Genomic DNA, 12,170 nt, shown 5'->3' with positions numbered 1-12,170 from the left:
TGACTAAGGGAGTATCTATAGGGATAATTTAGAGAAAATTAATAAATATGAGAAATAGGTCTTATATTTATGACCAAAACCAATTTAATAATTGAATCCTATATTGAGGACGGAAGAGCAGTAAAATATACTGCAAAAAAAAATATTTCATTAATGGTTGCAAAGATTAAAAATAAAACTAAATATATCGAGTAGTGTTGGGCCAAAAAAAAAATATATTGACAATAATATCTCAGATTTGACTAACACTACAAAATGAGTATTGAGGGAAAAACACAATTTAACACCAAAAAAGTTACATCTTAAATCATAAGCAAGCTTTGCATATTCAATTCCATGTTTCTATTAACCAGAATTAACATGATTTTAAAATTATATATATTGTCAAAATGCGTTATTTGTTTTCTATGCGTAATATATAATTACATATATTATGACGATCGTTGTATTATTCAATTATCATTTTCTTTTCTTGGAGAGGACGGATTCGTGATACAGCACATCCACAAGCCAAGGGAAGCGAGCTTCGAGATAAAAATGGTGATAACGGTCGGAGAAGCTTCTCTTTCTCCCCTCTGTTACAGTCGTCTCCACTGCAAAAACTCTTATAGATTCAGAAGTTGCTTCGCCCGAGCTAGTATCTCTATCCAGAGAAGACCCAACAACACTCACTCGTGGAATCCTGGGCACCTCTCAACCAGGTAGGTGCACTGTGCCCATACGTCCCTCTCCTTCCCCTCAGGAGTAATCATTTCAGCTTTACCGATAAGGTTTTTGAAATGTGTATCCGTCATTTAACTAACTGTGTAACTGATTCATAAAGCTGGTGAGGGAAGATTCCATTCCACTGGACCAGTTCCCCCTCCCCCTTTTTTGGGTTTTTAATGTTTCTTTATACGCCGAAATTGAGCTTGAGTGTATTCATCTTGTTAAATTGGATGGATCTCTCGAAGAGACCGGTTTGTAAAGGGTGACTGAGTTTCCAACTGTGCATAATTGAGCGGTTGGTATCAAGCATAACTGGAATTTAGCTCTCACACGAAGTAACAATTTAGCAAAAGGTGTACAGCGGCTGAGCATGTGCTAGTTTGCATTTCCAATCAAACAGGTCTAATTCAGTGTGGTAGAGTGAACCAATATAAGCTGGAGATATATTTCAGAAGCTAATATGATTTTTCAATGTGTTCAGCTGAGTATTAGTGCAATATGGCTAATGTGTAGTAAGGGAGACACTACCTTCGTTACTCTGGTCGGAGGTCTGGTGTTAATATGGATAACAACCATAAAATTCTTTTTGGCATTGTTTTATTAACTGTAGCTATTTTAACGCAATTTTGTTGACTCTAATTTTATGCAGCAATGACGCAGCAAATTTTGATCCCTTGGGTATTAACTCGGATTTATCTTCTGCTCTGAATTCTTCTTGGGAAAATTTGGTGTGCCTGTTTTCACAAACGTTTCAGAGTTCTTCGAGTACTGAAAAGGGAAAACCTAACTCTTCCAGAGGTGTAGCAGGTTTCTTTCTTGACTTTAATCATTAAGCAGGTTGCATTTGTGTTCAAGCTTACGTCTTTTAGCTAGTAATTAGCACAATTTGTCATTGGCAGCTGCAATAGAGGATAGTTCAATTGATTTTGGGGACTTCTTCAAAGGTCCATTACCAGGAAAATTTCTCAAGCTTTTAGGACTTCTTGCTTTGTCTAGGCTCGGTGTATACATACCACTGGGTGGGGTTAATAGGGATGCTTTTGTTGGCAATTTGGACCAGAACAGTTTATTAAGCACTCTGGACTCTTTTTCTGGTGGAGGTATTGGCAGACTTGGGGTATGCTCCCTTGGCATTGTCCCCTTCATTAACGCCCAAATCGTGTTTCAACTTCTTGCACAAGTATATCCCAAGCTGCAAGATCTTCAAAAAAGAGAAGGTGAGGCAGGAAGAAAGAAAGTTCTTCAGTACACACGATATGCCTCAGTTGGATTCGCTGTTGTACAGGTCAGGAACTTATAGTATAAAATTGTATGCCAATTTTGGACCTTTATTTCATCATAAATAAATAACCGACTGCTTTCCTACTAAAATTCCTTAGTATATAAAAAATGTAAGTGGGACATTTATGATCATCCAAAGGAAAATTATCAGGACTATACTTGAGAGAATGACTCTTGATTTCTACTAATCATGACATGACCAAAACAGCAGGTGCACAAAGGATAATTTGAATTTGTAAATAGGATAAAATAGCACAGTGAAAAGTAAGAAGATACACTGAGGATCTTTTTTCCCCCCCATTTGATCGTTCAGCCTTTATAGTTGTCCCCTTATATGCCAGGGTGAATCTGGTAGTATAAGGAGATAATCGTTTTGTCAGTGCCATATTTAGCCTAGCTTTCTTATTTTTGTCCTGATATGCTTCCCTTTACTTTCTTTACAGGCAATCGGTCAAGTACTATACCTACGTCCTTATGTCAATGACTTCAGTGCACAGTGGGTTCTATCTTCTGTTGTCTTATTGACTCTTGGATCTGTATTTACAACATATATTGGTGAGCGAATTTCGGACCTAAAACTTGGGAATGGCACATCGCTTTTGATATTCACAAACATTATCTCCTACTTGCCTGCCTCGTTTGGAAGGACATTTGTACAAGCATTTAATGATGCTAACTACGTTGGACTCATCACCTTGATTGTGTCCTTCTTTTTGTTGGTTCTTGGTATTGTTTATGTTCAGGTAAATATCAGTTATATTGTTAGATGTTAAGTACTTCAAGGCAGTAAATAAATTTTTACAATTGGTTTCAAACATGGCTTTTCAGGAAGCAGAGAGAAAGATTCCTCTTAACTATGCTTCAAGATACACAAGCAGAAGCAGAGGACTTGATAAATCTGCTTACCTACCCTTTAAGGTTTTCCTCTTTCCCCAACTTCTTCTATCGAGTCCCATAACTAATTATCTAATTATATATCATCTAATATATTTGGTTATTCATGAAACTTGTTCCTTGTAATCATTTATGCTTCAAACTATGAATCTTTTGCCCATAAAGAGCTAAGCTCACTAATTTAGATTGTCTTGTTTGTGCCTTTTTGATTGTCAGGTAAATAGTTCTGGAGTGATGCCGATCATATTTTCTACGTCATCATTAGCCCTTCCTGGTACTTTGGCACGTTTCACTGGCATAAATGCTCTGAAGAAAGCTGCACTGGCTTTGAATCCTGGGGGTATGTGGTGCTTATATCTTTTGGCTGTCGCCATTATACAGAACTGGGATTTAGTGCATTATCAAGCGGAGATTACACACACACACACACTAATTAGGATGCATAGACATAGCAAGGCCTTGGCCTTGCTGTTGGCGTCAAATTGATGTAATTAAAGTCCTATCAAGTTCTGTTGCCCTAATATTTGACTGGATATTAATCTGCAGGTTCCTTCTATCTGCCAATGAACATCCTTTTAATAGGATTCTTCAACTATTATTACACTTTCCTACAACTGGACCCTGATGATTTGAGCGAACAATTGAAACGTCAAGGTGCATCAATTCCACTTGTCCGACCAGGAAGAACTACAGCCCTCTTTATCAAAACAGTAACTTTCTGCCTTATCTGGTTTCACTTTCCATTATAACTATACTGATAGATCTCTCTGCTTTACTTAAATTATTTTGAAAGAAATGCGCCGTAGCATGCCAAGAAGCTTTAAGTTTGTACTGGTTACTGTTGATGCAAACTGGTCAGATTTTGTGTTTAAACTAAACTGATATAAAAGATTGCCTGCTAATAACATCTCATTAGCCAAAAACTCTATACAATCCTATCCTACATATGATTCCCGTATTTCCGTTTAACTAGCCTCAACCCCCTTGTAAACACATGGAATGTAGAAAAAATAACTTACCACAATAATTAATAATAAAGGTACTTCCGTTCTACTTTTATAATGATGATTCTAGTCATATCACTATGAAAATCAAAGTTGAAACTATCACTGATCAAAGTTCTTGCATTTGTCCTAGCTGGCAACTGTTAACTTTATAGCTGCCTTTTTATGAATAACGAATGAGCATTCTGCCCTTGAATCTAAACAGAGGAGTGAATCAGAATAACAACCTTCTACTAATAAATGCTTGGCTTGGGGAACTAAGAATGTCATCAGTAAACAAATTCATGTATACTTTAATCATATCGCTGGTTCTGTGAAAAATTAGCTCAAGCACCTATGCGTCCGCCATATTCCTTGCAGCATAATACTTCAATGCCTCAGAAGATAATGTTCTGACGTTTATGAACTGGCTAAGTTTTGACTTGAAACGCTGATGTTAACGAAAACTCTGTTAGATTCATTTTGCCTTTTTTGGGTGAACATCGTTTTACAGTCTTTTAATATATGTTTGGAACAGGTTCTTAGTCGAATATCAGTTCTCGGTTCAACATTTCTGGCGATTTTAGCTGCCGGACCAGCTGTTGTTGAGCAGGTTACGCACCTGACTGCATTCAGGGGATTTGCTGGAACATCTATTCTTATTCTTGTTGGTTGTGCGACAGACACAGCAAGAAAAGTTGAAGCAGAGATTATATCCCAGAAGTACAAGAACATAGAATTCTATGACTTCGACAAGTATTGACCAAGAAAAAAGAATTGTTTGTGACTGAAAACACGGAGGTACGACACATGAACTTGCAAAAAGATATGCTCTTTGATTTAGGCTTGTAAATAATGCTGTAGAGCAGGCAGGCGTCATCTTTTTGATACTTTTTTTCTTGGTAACTTTGGTTCCTTTTCAATTTACAACGATGGTAACCAGAAAGGTAAAAAGAATATCTTCTCCAGAGATTGATCATAAAATCGATCATGTTGCGCATCCTTGTTGCATTAATAACCACCAACATAAAGCATAAAATCTTATAGATGATGTTAGAATTCGTTGCTTATGGCCAGACTGACCTAACGATCCTTGACGAGATCGTTGCATTGTGAGGAATTGGGGAGCTATCATTCGATTATTATTATTATTTGAAAATTTTTTATTCCTTTTTTAATTCTTACTAATATTATTAATGATTAATAACATAAACGAAATACAAATCATAACACCTTTCTAGAAGTTTATTTATGCCTTTTAGGTTGGATTAATTAGATAATAGAATTAATAACGTTATTGGTGTTTTTTTCTTATTATTACCTCCTGTCCTTAATGTAAGATCTTGTTTAACTTTTATTTTGGTTCTAAATATAAAACTCTAATCCATTTTGTCTCATATTTATGCTTTTTTCCCCCTCAAATAGTCTTTCTAATAATGATGGTTCTAGCTAATATACTTAATTAGGAAGGATATCTTAGGAAAGGCAATATTTATTTATTACAAATAATTATATTAACTTATTTCTTTAATCTCCTCAAATCAGTCAACTAGTTCTTATAATTAAGACCGGAGGTAGTATCATTTAAGCAAGAATCTCGGTCAAGAATATAGATTTATTCTAAAATCACAGCCCTCGAAGCGGGCACTTTTGTTAAGATTACAACAATCCCAATTAATATGACAATTATATCATAAAAAATATTTGATGAGTTTTCAGAGACACGCTCATTTGGCCCTTGCGAGAACTAGCTGACAAGTTTGAAATGTAAAGGTTCTTTCTTTTAAAAAGAACATCGAGCAACTAACAGGGATTGGATCTAACAGAAAGAGCTAGTTCCTCACAACGTGGCAAACTAAAGTTTAAATCTCCACTTAAAGATGCACTCACATTTAGTGCCCGACAATACCTCGAATAAGATTGTCTCAACTAGAAAGTAGTTAAGTATTATTCCTCTTATCTTTAATGTATGATTTAATTATTGAGTTAATTTTGATTCTAAATGTAAGATCTATTTATCATATTTATCAATTTTTTCTCAATTATACTTATTAATACTTCCTCAATCATAATCAAATAGAGAGAGAGAGAGAAAAAAATATTGAGAAAGATAATTATAATATTTTAAGAAAAACATGTCATATTTTGTATAATTAACTAGCTTATCTAATTATCTTAATCTAATTAAATTAGCTAAATAGGTTCTTGATAAAAAAATGTCTTCTTGAAAGTCGATGAATGAGATCAAGGAGACGAGAAAAACAGGGAAGGAAGTTATTTACGGTTTGCACAATGACTCAGCATGCTGATGAAGATTAAATAACGTGCTAGTGTTCATGCACCAGCAAAGAAATTAACAGAGAACCGCCAAGTCTGCCTCCCCATTTACCTGCTTCCCTAAATTCAAGATATATTTACAAGTATCAGCAATCAATACCGACGCAAAGTTGTAAAAGGGTAAGCAGGGTTCATGTGAACAATAGGAATCATTATCCCAGGGAAAGGGTAGCAGCATGCTTCTGTATAGACTTAGCTAGTCATCATCAGCTTCAGAAGTAAAGTCAGGTTCTTCAGGCTTTTGTAGTTTTGGCAGGTCATCTTTAATCTTAAGAGCTCCCCTTCTTGTGTTTGCAGCAAACCTTGACGCAAGTAAAGTGACCCCAAGGTTTAATTTAGTTTGAGAACAATTTGAATCGGCAGGACTTTCATCCCCGTGTTCTCTCTCATTGGCCACATTTGAATCCATAGTGAAGGATTCCCTAAAAGCAATATCTTTGGCAGACATCCGTTTCTTATATCGGTGCCATGCAGCCTGTATGAAGCAGGCTGCCCAAGTCCTCCAGTGATGGGAATAGAACCGGAACGTGTGCTGCAGCTTCTTGCTGTGGAGGCGCCTAAATTGATTCGCCACAAACTTGAGGTCTTCAGCCCGGAGAGCAAAAGCTTCAACCTCGGTAAGAGATTTAAGAGTCCTGGTTGAAGAAGGCAGGTTCACGGTTGATTTTGGAAGCAATGCCCAAGCAAGTAACTCCTCGCCACAAAAATCTCCAGGTCTCAATATGATTGAGTTGAAGAAACCACTCCGACCCCCATTTGTAGTAGAACTATCTAGTCTACCTCTAATAATAAAGAGCATTTCCGTCACAGGGTCTCCCTCTCGAACAATGTAGGTTCCCTGAGTGCTCAGAAAGGATTCCAGCCGCTCACATATTGCATCTAGCAGCGGATCATCCATCTGTGAGAAGAAGGGAACCTGAAAATCAAAAGGGTGGGATAAGTGTTTATATGAGCACCATTCGAGCCAAGCTGCTCACTCAAATCATCATGTGTTGAAAGTAACATTGTGTGGCCAGTTACGGGACTCTGGTCGTCAGTTAGTATGAAATGGCAGTAGTAAGAAAACTGGAAATCGTTTTTTGTTGGGAAGAGAACTGGAAATCCACAGATATCTGAGGATCAATTATGCTCCAGGGAATATTTTTATAAACATAGGCATAAGCAAAGGTTTTTCAAAACACCATCCGGTGTGGCTTGGCTACAATTTCATGAACCCTCATACTAAGAATTTGGATGGCCTATCATAGTTCGTAAGAAATAAGAGTAAAATATGTCTTGGATAGCAGAAATCATACTCGTCGAACAAGGTCTAAGAACAGGTGGCGTTGGATATCACGACGAAGATCAGCAGGTAATCCACGTAGAATTGTTTCTTCATCAACTCCTCGTGTTGCAAGCCACTTATACTGAACAAATCGTCGAACACGTCGTTTCAAATCTTCAGGTAGTTGGCGATGTCTCATCCATTCTTCAGTGTCTCTTCGCTTGAGCCTCCACTCCTCACGCCTTATGGTGGTTGACTGCAAATATGTCTACACCAAAGAAATAACCACAAATACAGCCATACTATTAATGATAACGACATGTTACAGTTATGATACAAGAAGGTAGCTAATTATTTTAAATACACTAGTCTAATGGCCTATTTGTCCTCAAGTGACGCAAGAATTACACAGATCACACAGTAAATCAGAGAGCCATTGAGATTGAGAAAAGATAGGACACTGGTTTGGTCAGGAATAACAAGAAACAAACATATTTTAATACTCAAGCGCAATCAGTGATTTTTTTTTTTTAAAATATGAATCAAGCCAAAATTATAATCAGTCAGAAAGTACAACAGAGAAATTCATTGAAGTTTCACATGGTTTGAATAATAATTAGAGTACATAAAGGAATTTTTTTCCCCAAAAACACAACTCAAATACCTGCATGTTCCCAATCAAATGGGAAAACAACACAAGACCCAGGATGGCAATCAGAATAGAAAATGATGTCTCGCCCATAAAAGTGCTCGTCTCTAAGTTCTGCCCATAAGAACTGAAATAAAACCAATAGGACTAATTAATAATATCTACCATTTCCCTGCCATGGACAAGTTAAGTCTCACATTCTGCTATCCAGAGTCAGCATTTTATAGTTGAAGACATTTTTAATTTCTCAAGGAAAATAAAAATTCACAGAAATAAGAATAAGTGAGGGGTCGTATTTTTGCCACTTCTACCCCCCCTTTTATTTTGGAGGGTTTGGGGGAAGTAATGACCAGTATGTAACGTGGCATTGGCCTATTCAAACAGCACCGAATTTATTAAATTTAAATCTAATGCCATTTGAATAAAAAAGTGCCACTGCCGCCTGTGGAATTGCTTAGAAAATGCAACATGTAATGACTAAGCTTCAAGACGTGAAGAACTAACATGAATTATTGAAATGCACCATTTACAAAATCATTTTCCATTTCTGTTGGAATGGAAATATTGATTCATACCTAAGTTGCTGCAAACCCCACCATAAACAATAGAAATACTTTGACATGAAGTTTGTGGAGACAACATGTTTTGACACTGCAGATTCGAATATGCCAAAAGCAAAAAGTTTTTTGCTGGGATCGCAGTTGTTGAACACACTTGTAACATTTGCCCATATTTTGCGCTGCTCACGGTTAAGAGAATCACAGTCCAGGTAAACAAAGCAATCTTTAGGACTAGAATCCTTTTTGCAAAAAGATTTCCAACAATAGGTATAACGGTCCACTGATAGAAGATACCATGCCGCTCCTGAAACCTGCAACAGAAATAAAGGCGTACATTTGGTGAGGCAGAAATTTAAAACTACTCCATATGATTATATGAGTTGCAAAAGTGCAAAGTAGTTGCCAAAAATTCATACATGACTGGCCAGCATATACAAAAGCAGATTATACGCAGCTCCCGCCCATGCAGTCTTTGTAACCACTCCAGTTGCTTTAATTATTTCAGAACTGAGTGGAAAGATCAAATACAATCTTGGAACATATTGGAGCAGAACAATCAATGCCAGAGCATTATTATTCTGATCAGCAAGAGGGCTTCTTGTTGCGGGTATAATAAACCAAATGAGCATCTGGAAAAGAAAATTGCCATCAGCTAGGATCTCTCTGTCTCACATGGTAAAAGATTTCTGAAACAACTCAGACACTCCAGGTTTGTAACTATAGCATAGCACATAGAAATTAAATAGGTGAAAACCGCGCCTTGGGAAAATCATTTGACTAATGAGGTAACTATACCATGTAAAGATGCCATCTTAAGCCAACACTGAAAATAAAAAGCATACGGCATGTAGAAATAGATGAAAGTTTCACTATGCAGAGTGGCAAAGTGCTCAATGCATTCCCAACTGTAGTTCTGTACAGGAAAGAAATGGATAAATTTTGGCCTGTTCAACTTTATTTATCCCATTCATTCATAAGAATTGGGGGTACTGTGACATCTCTACAACTAACGTGACTAGAAAACTCCTTCTATTTTCTGAAGGTGCTGTTCTGCCAAGTCTTTCTCCAAATCACTTTACTTTCATTTCTCTCCGTAAATCAAAATTGCCAGATGCGTTTATAGGAGATTTATATTGAATATAAGACCATACTTGGGGAAGAGGCAGAGTAGCAATAAAATCAATGAAGAAATCGGATCTGATATATCTTCTTGCAATTTTCTTTGGGTCTGTGACAAGTTCACCCCGACCAAATACCCGCGAGCTAGGTGCCACATATGCTGTCCGGAACTTAATTATCAAGTGTAATAGATAAAAAAAGTCTGTGACGGTCCGTAAAAAGGTCACAGCAATCCGTAAATTCAGGTCTGTCCTCACACATGAAGACCTTGCAAGTCGGCTCACGCTGGGCAAGTAAAGATACAACGGGTCTACAAAAAGAGCCATCAAGCACGAAACTATGAAGACCCGGTTCCATTTCAACACAATCTCACTAGATGGATCCAGTATCCTTTTGCGCCATGGTTCGGGGTCCTCCGGAAACACCTTAGATCCCCCAACTTTAAATGTTTCAACCAATCTATTCTTCCCCCACGTTAGTGCATTGTCTTGCTTTAGCGAGGAAGCCGACGAAACACTGTATCCAGATGATGGCTTTTCCAGCGTTGAAAGTTCAGTTCCTCGCCACAGTGGTTCCTCTTCCTTATGATTTTTACCATCCGAGAAGAATCTATAAATTAAATTTAAAAAATACGTTAACGCAGCGTCAAGATGTTTACAAATATAAGAACAATAAAAGCCAACATTGATTATCATCATCGTCAAATAAATGAAAGAACTTGGTTAAGATTCATCATGGAGTTGATTGAGGAAGCAACGAGCTTTCAAATTCAAATGACTGCCTTTCAGCAGAATACAACACAGCTCGACTAGGTCAAACTATCATAGTGATGACATCATTTTTCAAGTCTTTTTTTAATCATTCAACTATAATAATAATCACTGAATCTAGAATTTCAAAATTCAATCGACTCTAGCTAAGCAGAGATCAGTTGAATCCGCCGGGACCCAACACGACCCTTGCCCTCTTCTGAATTCTAAAAATAGGGAGCACGCAGAGAATCAATGGATGTCCTCAGAAAATGGTTCCAGACATCAATTCAAGCATGGAGTACCTGACAATTTTCCCCTTCTCGAATTCCATATGACGGAGAAAGTTGAAATTGGATCCTCTAAAACCCTAACATCGACAATCTTCACTCCGTTCTTGAATCTTCCTGTCTTTGACTTGAAGCGAAGCCGGAGCTGAAGCTCACAGAATCCCCGGGGGGGGGGGGGAGATCAGAAGTGAAGGCTGCGGCGGTAGGTGCAGATTCGAGTGGGAACTGCGCAAGTCCAGTGGTGTCCGGGGTTGTTCACTGGGGCGGTGTTGAGAAAGAACCAACCAATCCGCACATGACGGGACGAGTCAACAATGGTTGACTTCGTTGCAGCGTCACTCACACGCGCTACAGTGGGCCGCACAACAAGACACAACTCACACAAGCAACGCACAACATGAAGGCACGCAAAGGAATTGTTAAGTTTAAAAATTGTGAATGTTGTGAGAGATCCTCGCCGGTGCCAGTTACCAACATTAACGTCCACATGTGCGCTTCTTCAAGGCCAAGCAATCTTCTATGGATGGGGACAAACGACAATCTTCTGTGAAATTAACAACAAGCAGAATCATATTTAAGTCTCAAGTGTTTAAAAAGGGAATCAAATAAAGAGCGTTCAGAATCTTTCTTATTCAGGTTTTATAATCTGATGGCATAAATCTTTCGGTAAATAAAAGGTTGCAAATCGGATCACATTTGTTATCTTATGCTTTTAGTATCCATCCCTTTAAATTAAAGGGGGGGGGTTCCTTCCTCTTAAGCTTAGTTGTCTCACCCATTCCAAATTTCCAATGTATCACATGCATTATAGAGATCTGTGAAGATAGTGAAAACAAGTAGGAAATTCCCAGAGGGGTATCCGGAAGCTGGAAGAAAGGTGCAACTAGTGAGATAAAAACCTTCAACTTGGTAATGAAGTTTTTGCTTTGAAGCTGTGTGTTGGGGTTTAATTGCTAAAAACTGAGCAACTTAAATGAGATTGGTTACAGCAAAGTATGGTGTGGGAGATGAGATTCATCCTAAGAAACACGAGCTCCTTTTTCTAGTGAGATTGGTTGATGGTAAATAGTTAAATGTTGATGTAATCTGTTCAGAGTTGCTGCTACGTACAAAACTCATCAGCTTGGAGGTCACTTTTCATGGGGAATGGATCTTAGTTTTTCTGAAGTTGTATTTTAATAATAAAGTATATGTATTTTTCACTTAACTTTTATATAGTGAAAAATAATAATGCCCTTCTCAATTGACGGCTAAAGAAAAACTGGTCATTGTAACAATCTATAATAATGCCCTTCTCAATTAATGCCCATAAAATTAGATTTATCAAAAAAAATAT

At 37.5% G+C, this 12,170-nt stretch overlaps 2 protein-coding genes across 2 annotated transcripts; one reads left to right on the top strand and one right to left on the bottom strand.

Annotated features, from left to right (window-relative positions):
* Positions 1 to 468: 468 nt before the first annotated feature.
* Positions 469 to 4,866, top strand: LOC114730715 (preprotein translocase subunit SECY, chloroplastic). Its single transcript, XM_028917821.1, has 8 exons — positions 469 to 701; positions 1,358 to 1,515; positions 1,608 to 1,993; positions 2,433 to 2,732; positions 2,818 to 2,907; positions 3,100 to 3,223; positions 3,430 to 3,593; positions 4,405 to 4,866. Exons 1-8 carry the CDS (start codon positions 538 to 540, stop codon positions 4,627 to 4,629), a joined length of 1,611 nt encoding a protein of 536 aa, XP_028773654.1. The 5' UTR covers positions 469 to 537; the 3' UTR covers positions 4,630 to 4,866.
* A 1,251-nt stretch (positions 4,867 to 6,117) lies between these two features.
* LOC114730782 (cyclic nucleotide-gated ion channel 17) lies at positions 6,118 to 11,198 on the bottom strand. Its single transcript, XM_028917895.1, has 7 exons — positions 10,850 to 11,198; positions 9,828 to 10,404; positions 9,093 to 9,305; positions 8,692 to 8,987; positions 8,132 to 8,243; positions 7,499 to 7,735; positions 6,118 to 7,119 (listed from the first exon to the last, which is right to left on the bottom strand). The coding sequence occupies exons 1-7, from the start codon at positions 10,876 to 10,878 to the stop codon at positions 6,400 to 6,402; spliced, it is 2,184 nt and encodes a 727-aa protein (XP_028773728.1). The 5' UTR covers positions 10,879 to 11,198; the 3' UTR covers positions 6,118 to 6,399.
* Positions 11,199 to 12,170: the final 972 nt, after the last annotated feature.

This window comes from Neltuma alba, unplaced genomic scaffold (assembly GCF_004799145.2).
Source record: "Neltuma alba isolate B1F8T4 unplaced genomic scaffold, ASM479914v2 tig00012763_pilon, whole genome shotgun sequence".
Taxonomy (NCBI): domain Eukaryota; kingdom Viridiplantae; phylum Streptophyta; class Magnoliopsida; order Fabales; family Fabaceae; genus Neltuma; species Neltuma alba.
The sequence above is the reverse complement of the archived record's forward strand: the minus strand, read 5'-3'. Positions and strand labels throughout refer to the sequence as shown.

Bases quoted from the DNA above. Each gene is read 5' to 3' on its own strand.
- LOC114730715 (XM_028917821.1), top strand. From the start codon at position 538: ATGGTGATAACGGTCGGAGAAGCTTCTCTTTCTCCCCTCTGTTACAGT. The intron at 2,733-2,817 runs GTAAATATCAGT...ATGGCTTTTCAG, and splicing joins TTGGTATTGTTTATGTTCAG to GAAGCAGAGAGAAAGATTCC. The intron at 2,908-3,099 runs GTTTTCCTCTTT...TTTGATTGTCAG, and splicing joins CTGCTTACCTACCCTTTAAG to GTAAATAGTTCTGGAGTGAT.
- LOC114730782 (XM_028917895.1), bottom strand. From the start codon at position 10,878: ATGGAATTCGAGAAGGGGAAAATTGTCAG. The intron at 9,306-9,827 runs GTATGGTCTTAT...TTTCTTTTCCAG, and splicing joins CTACTCTGCCTCTTCCCCAA to ATGCTCATTTGGTTTATTAT. The intron at 8,244-8,691 runs GTATGAATCAAT...GTTTTATTTCAG, and splicing joins TGGGGTTTGCAGCAACTTAG to TTCTTATGGGCAGAACTTAG.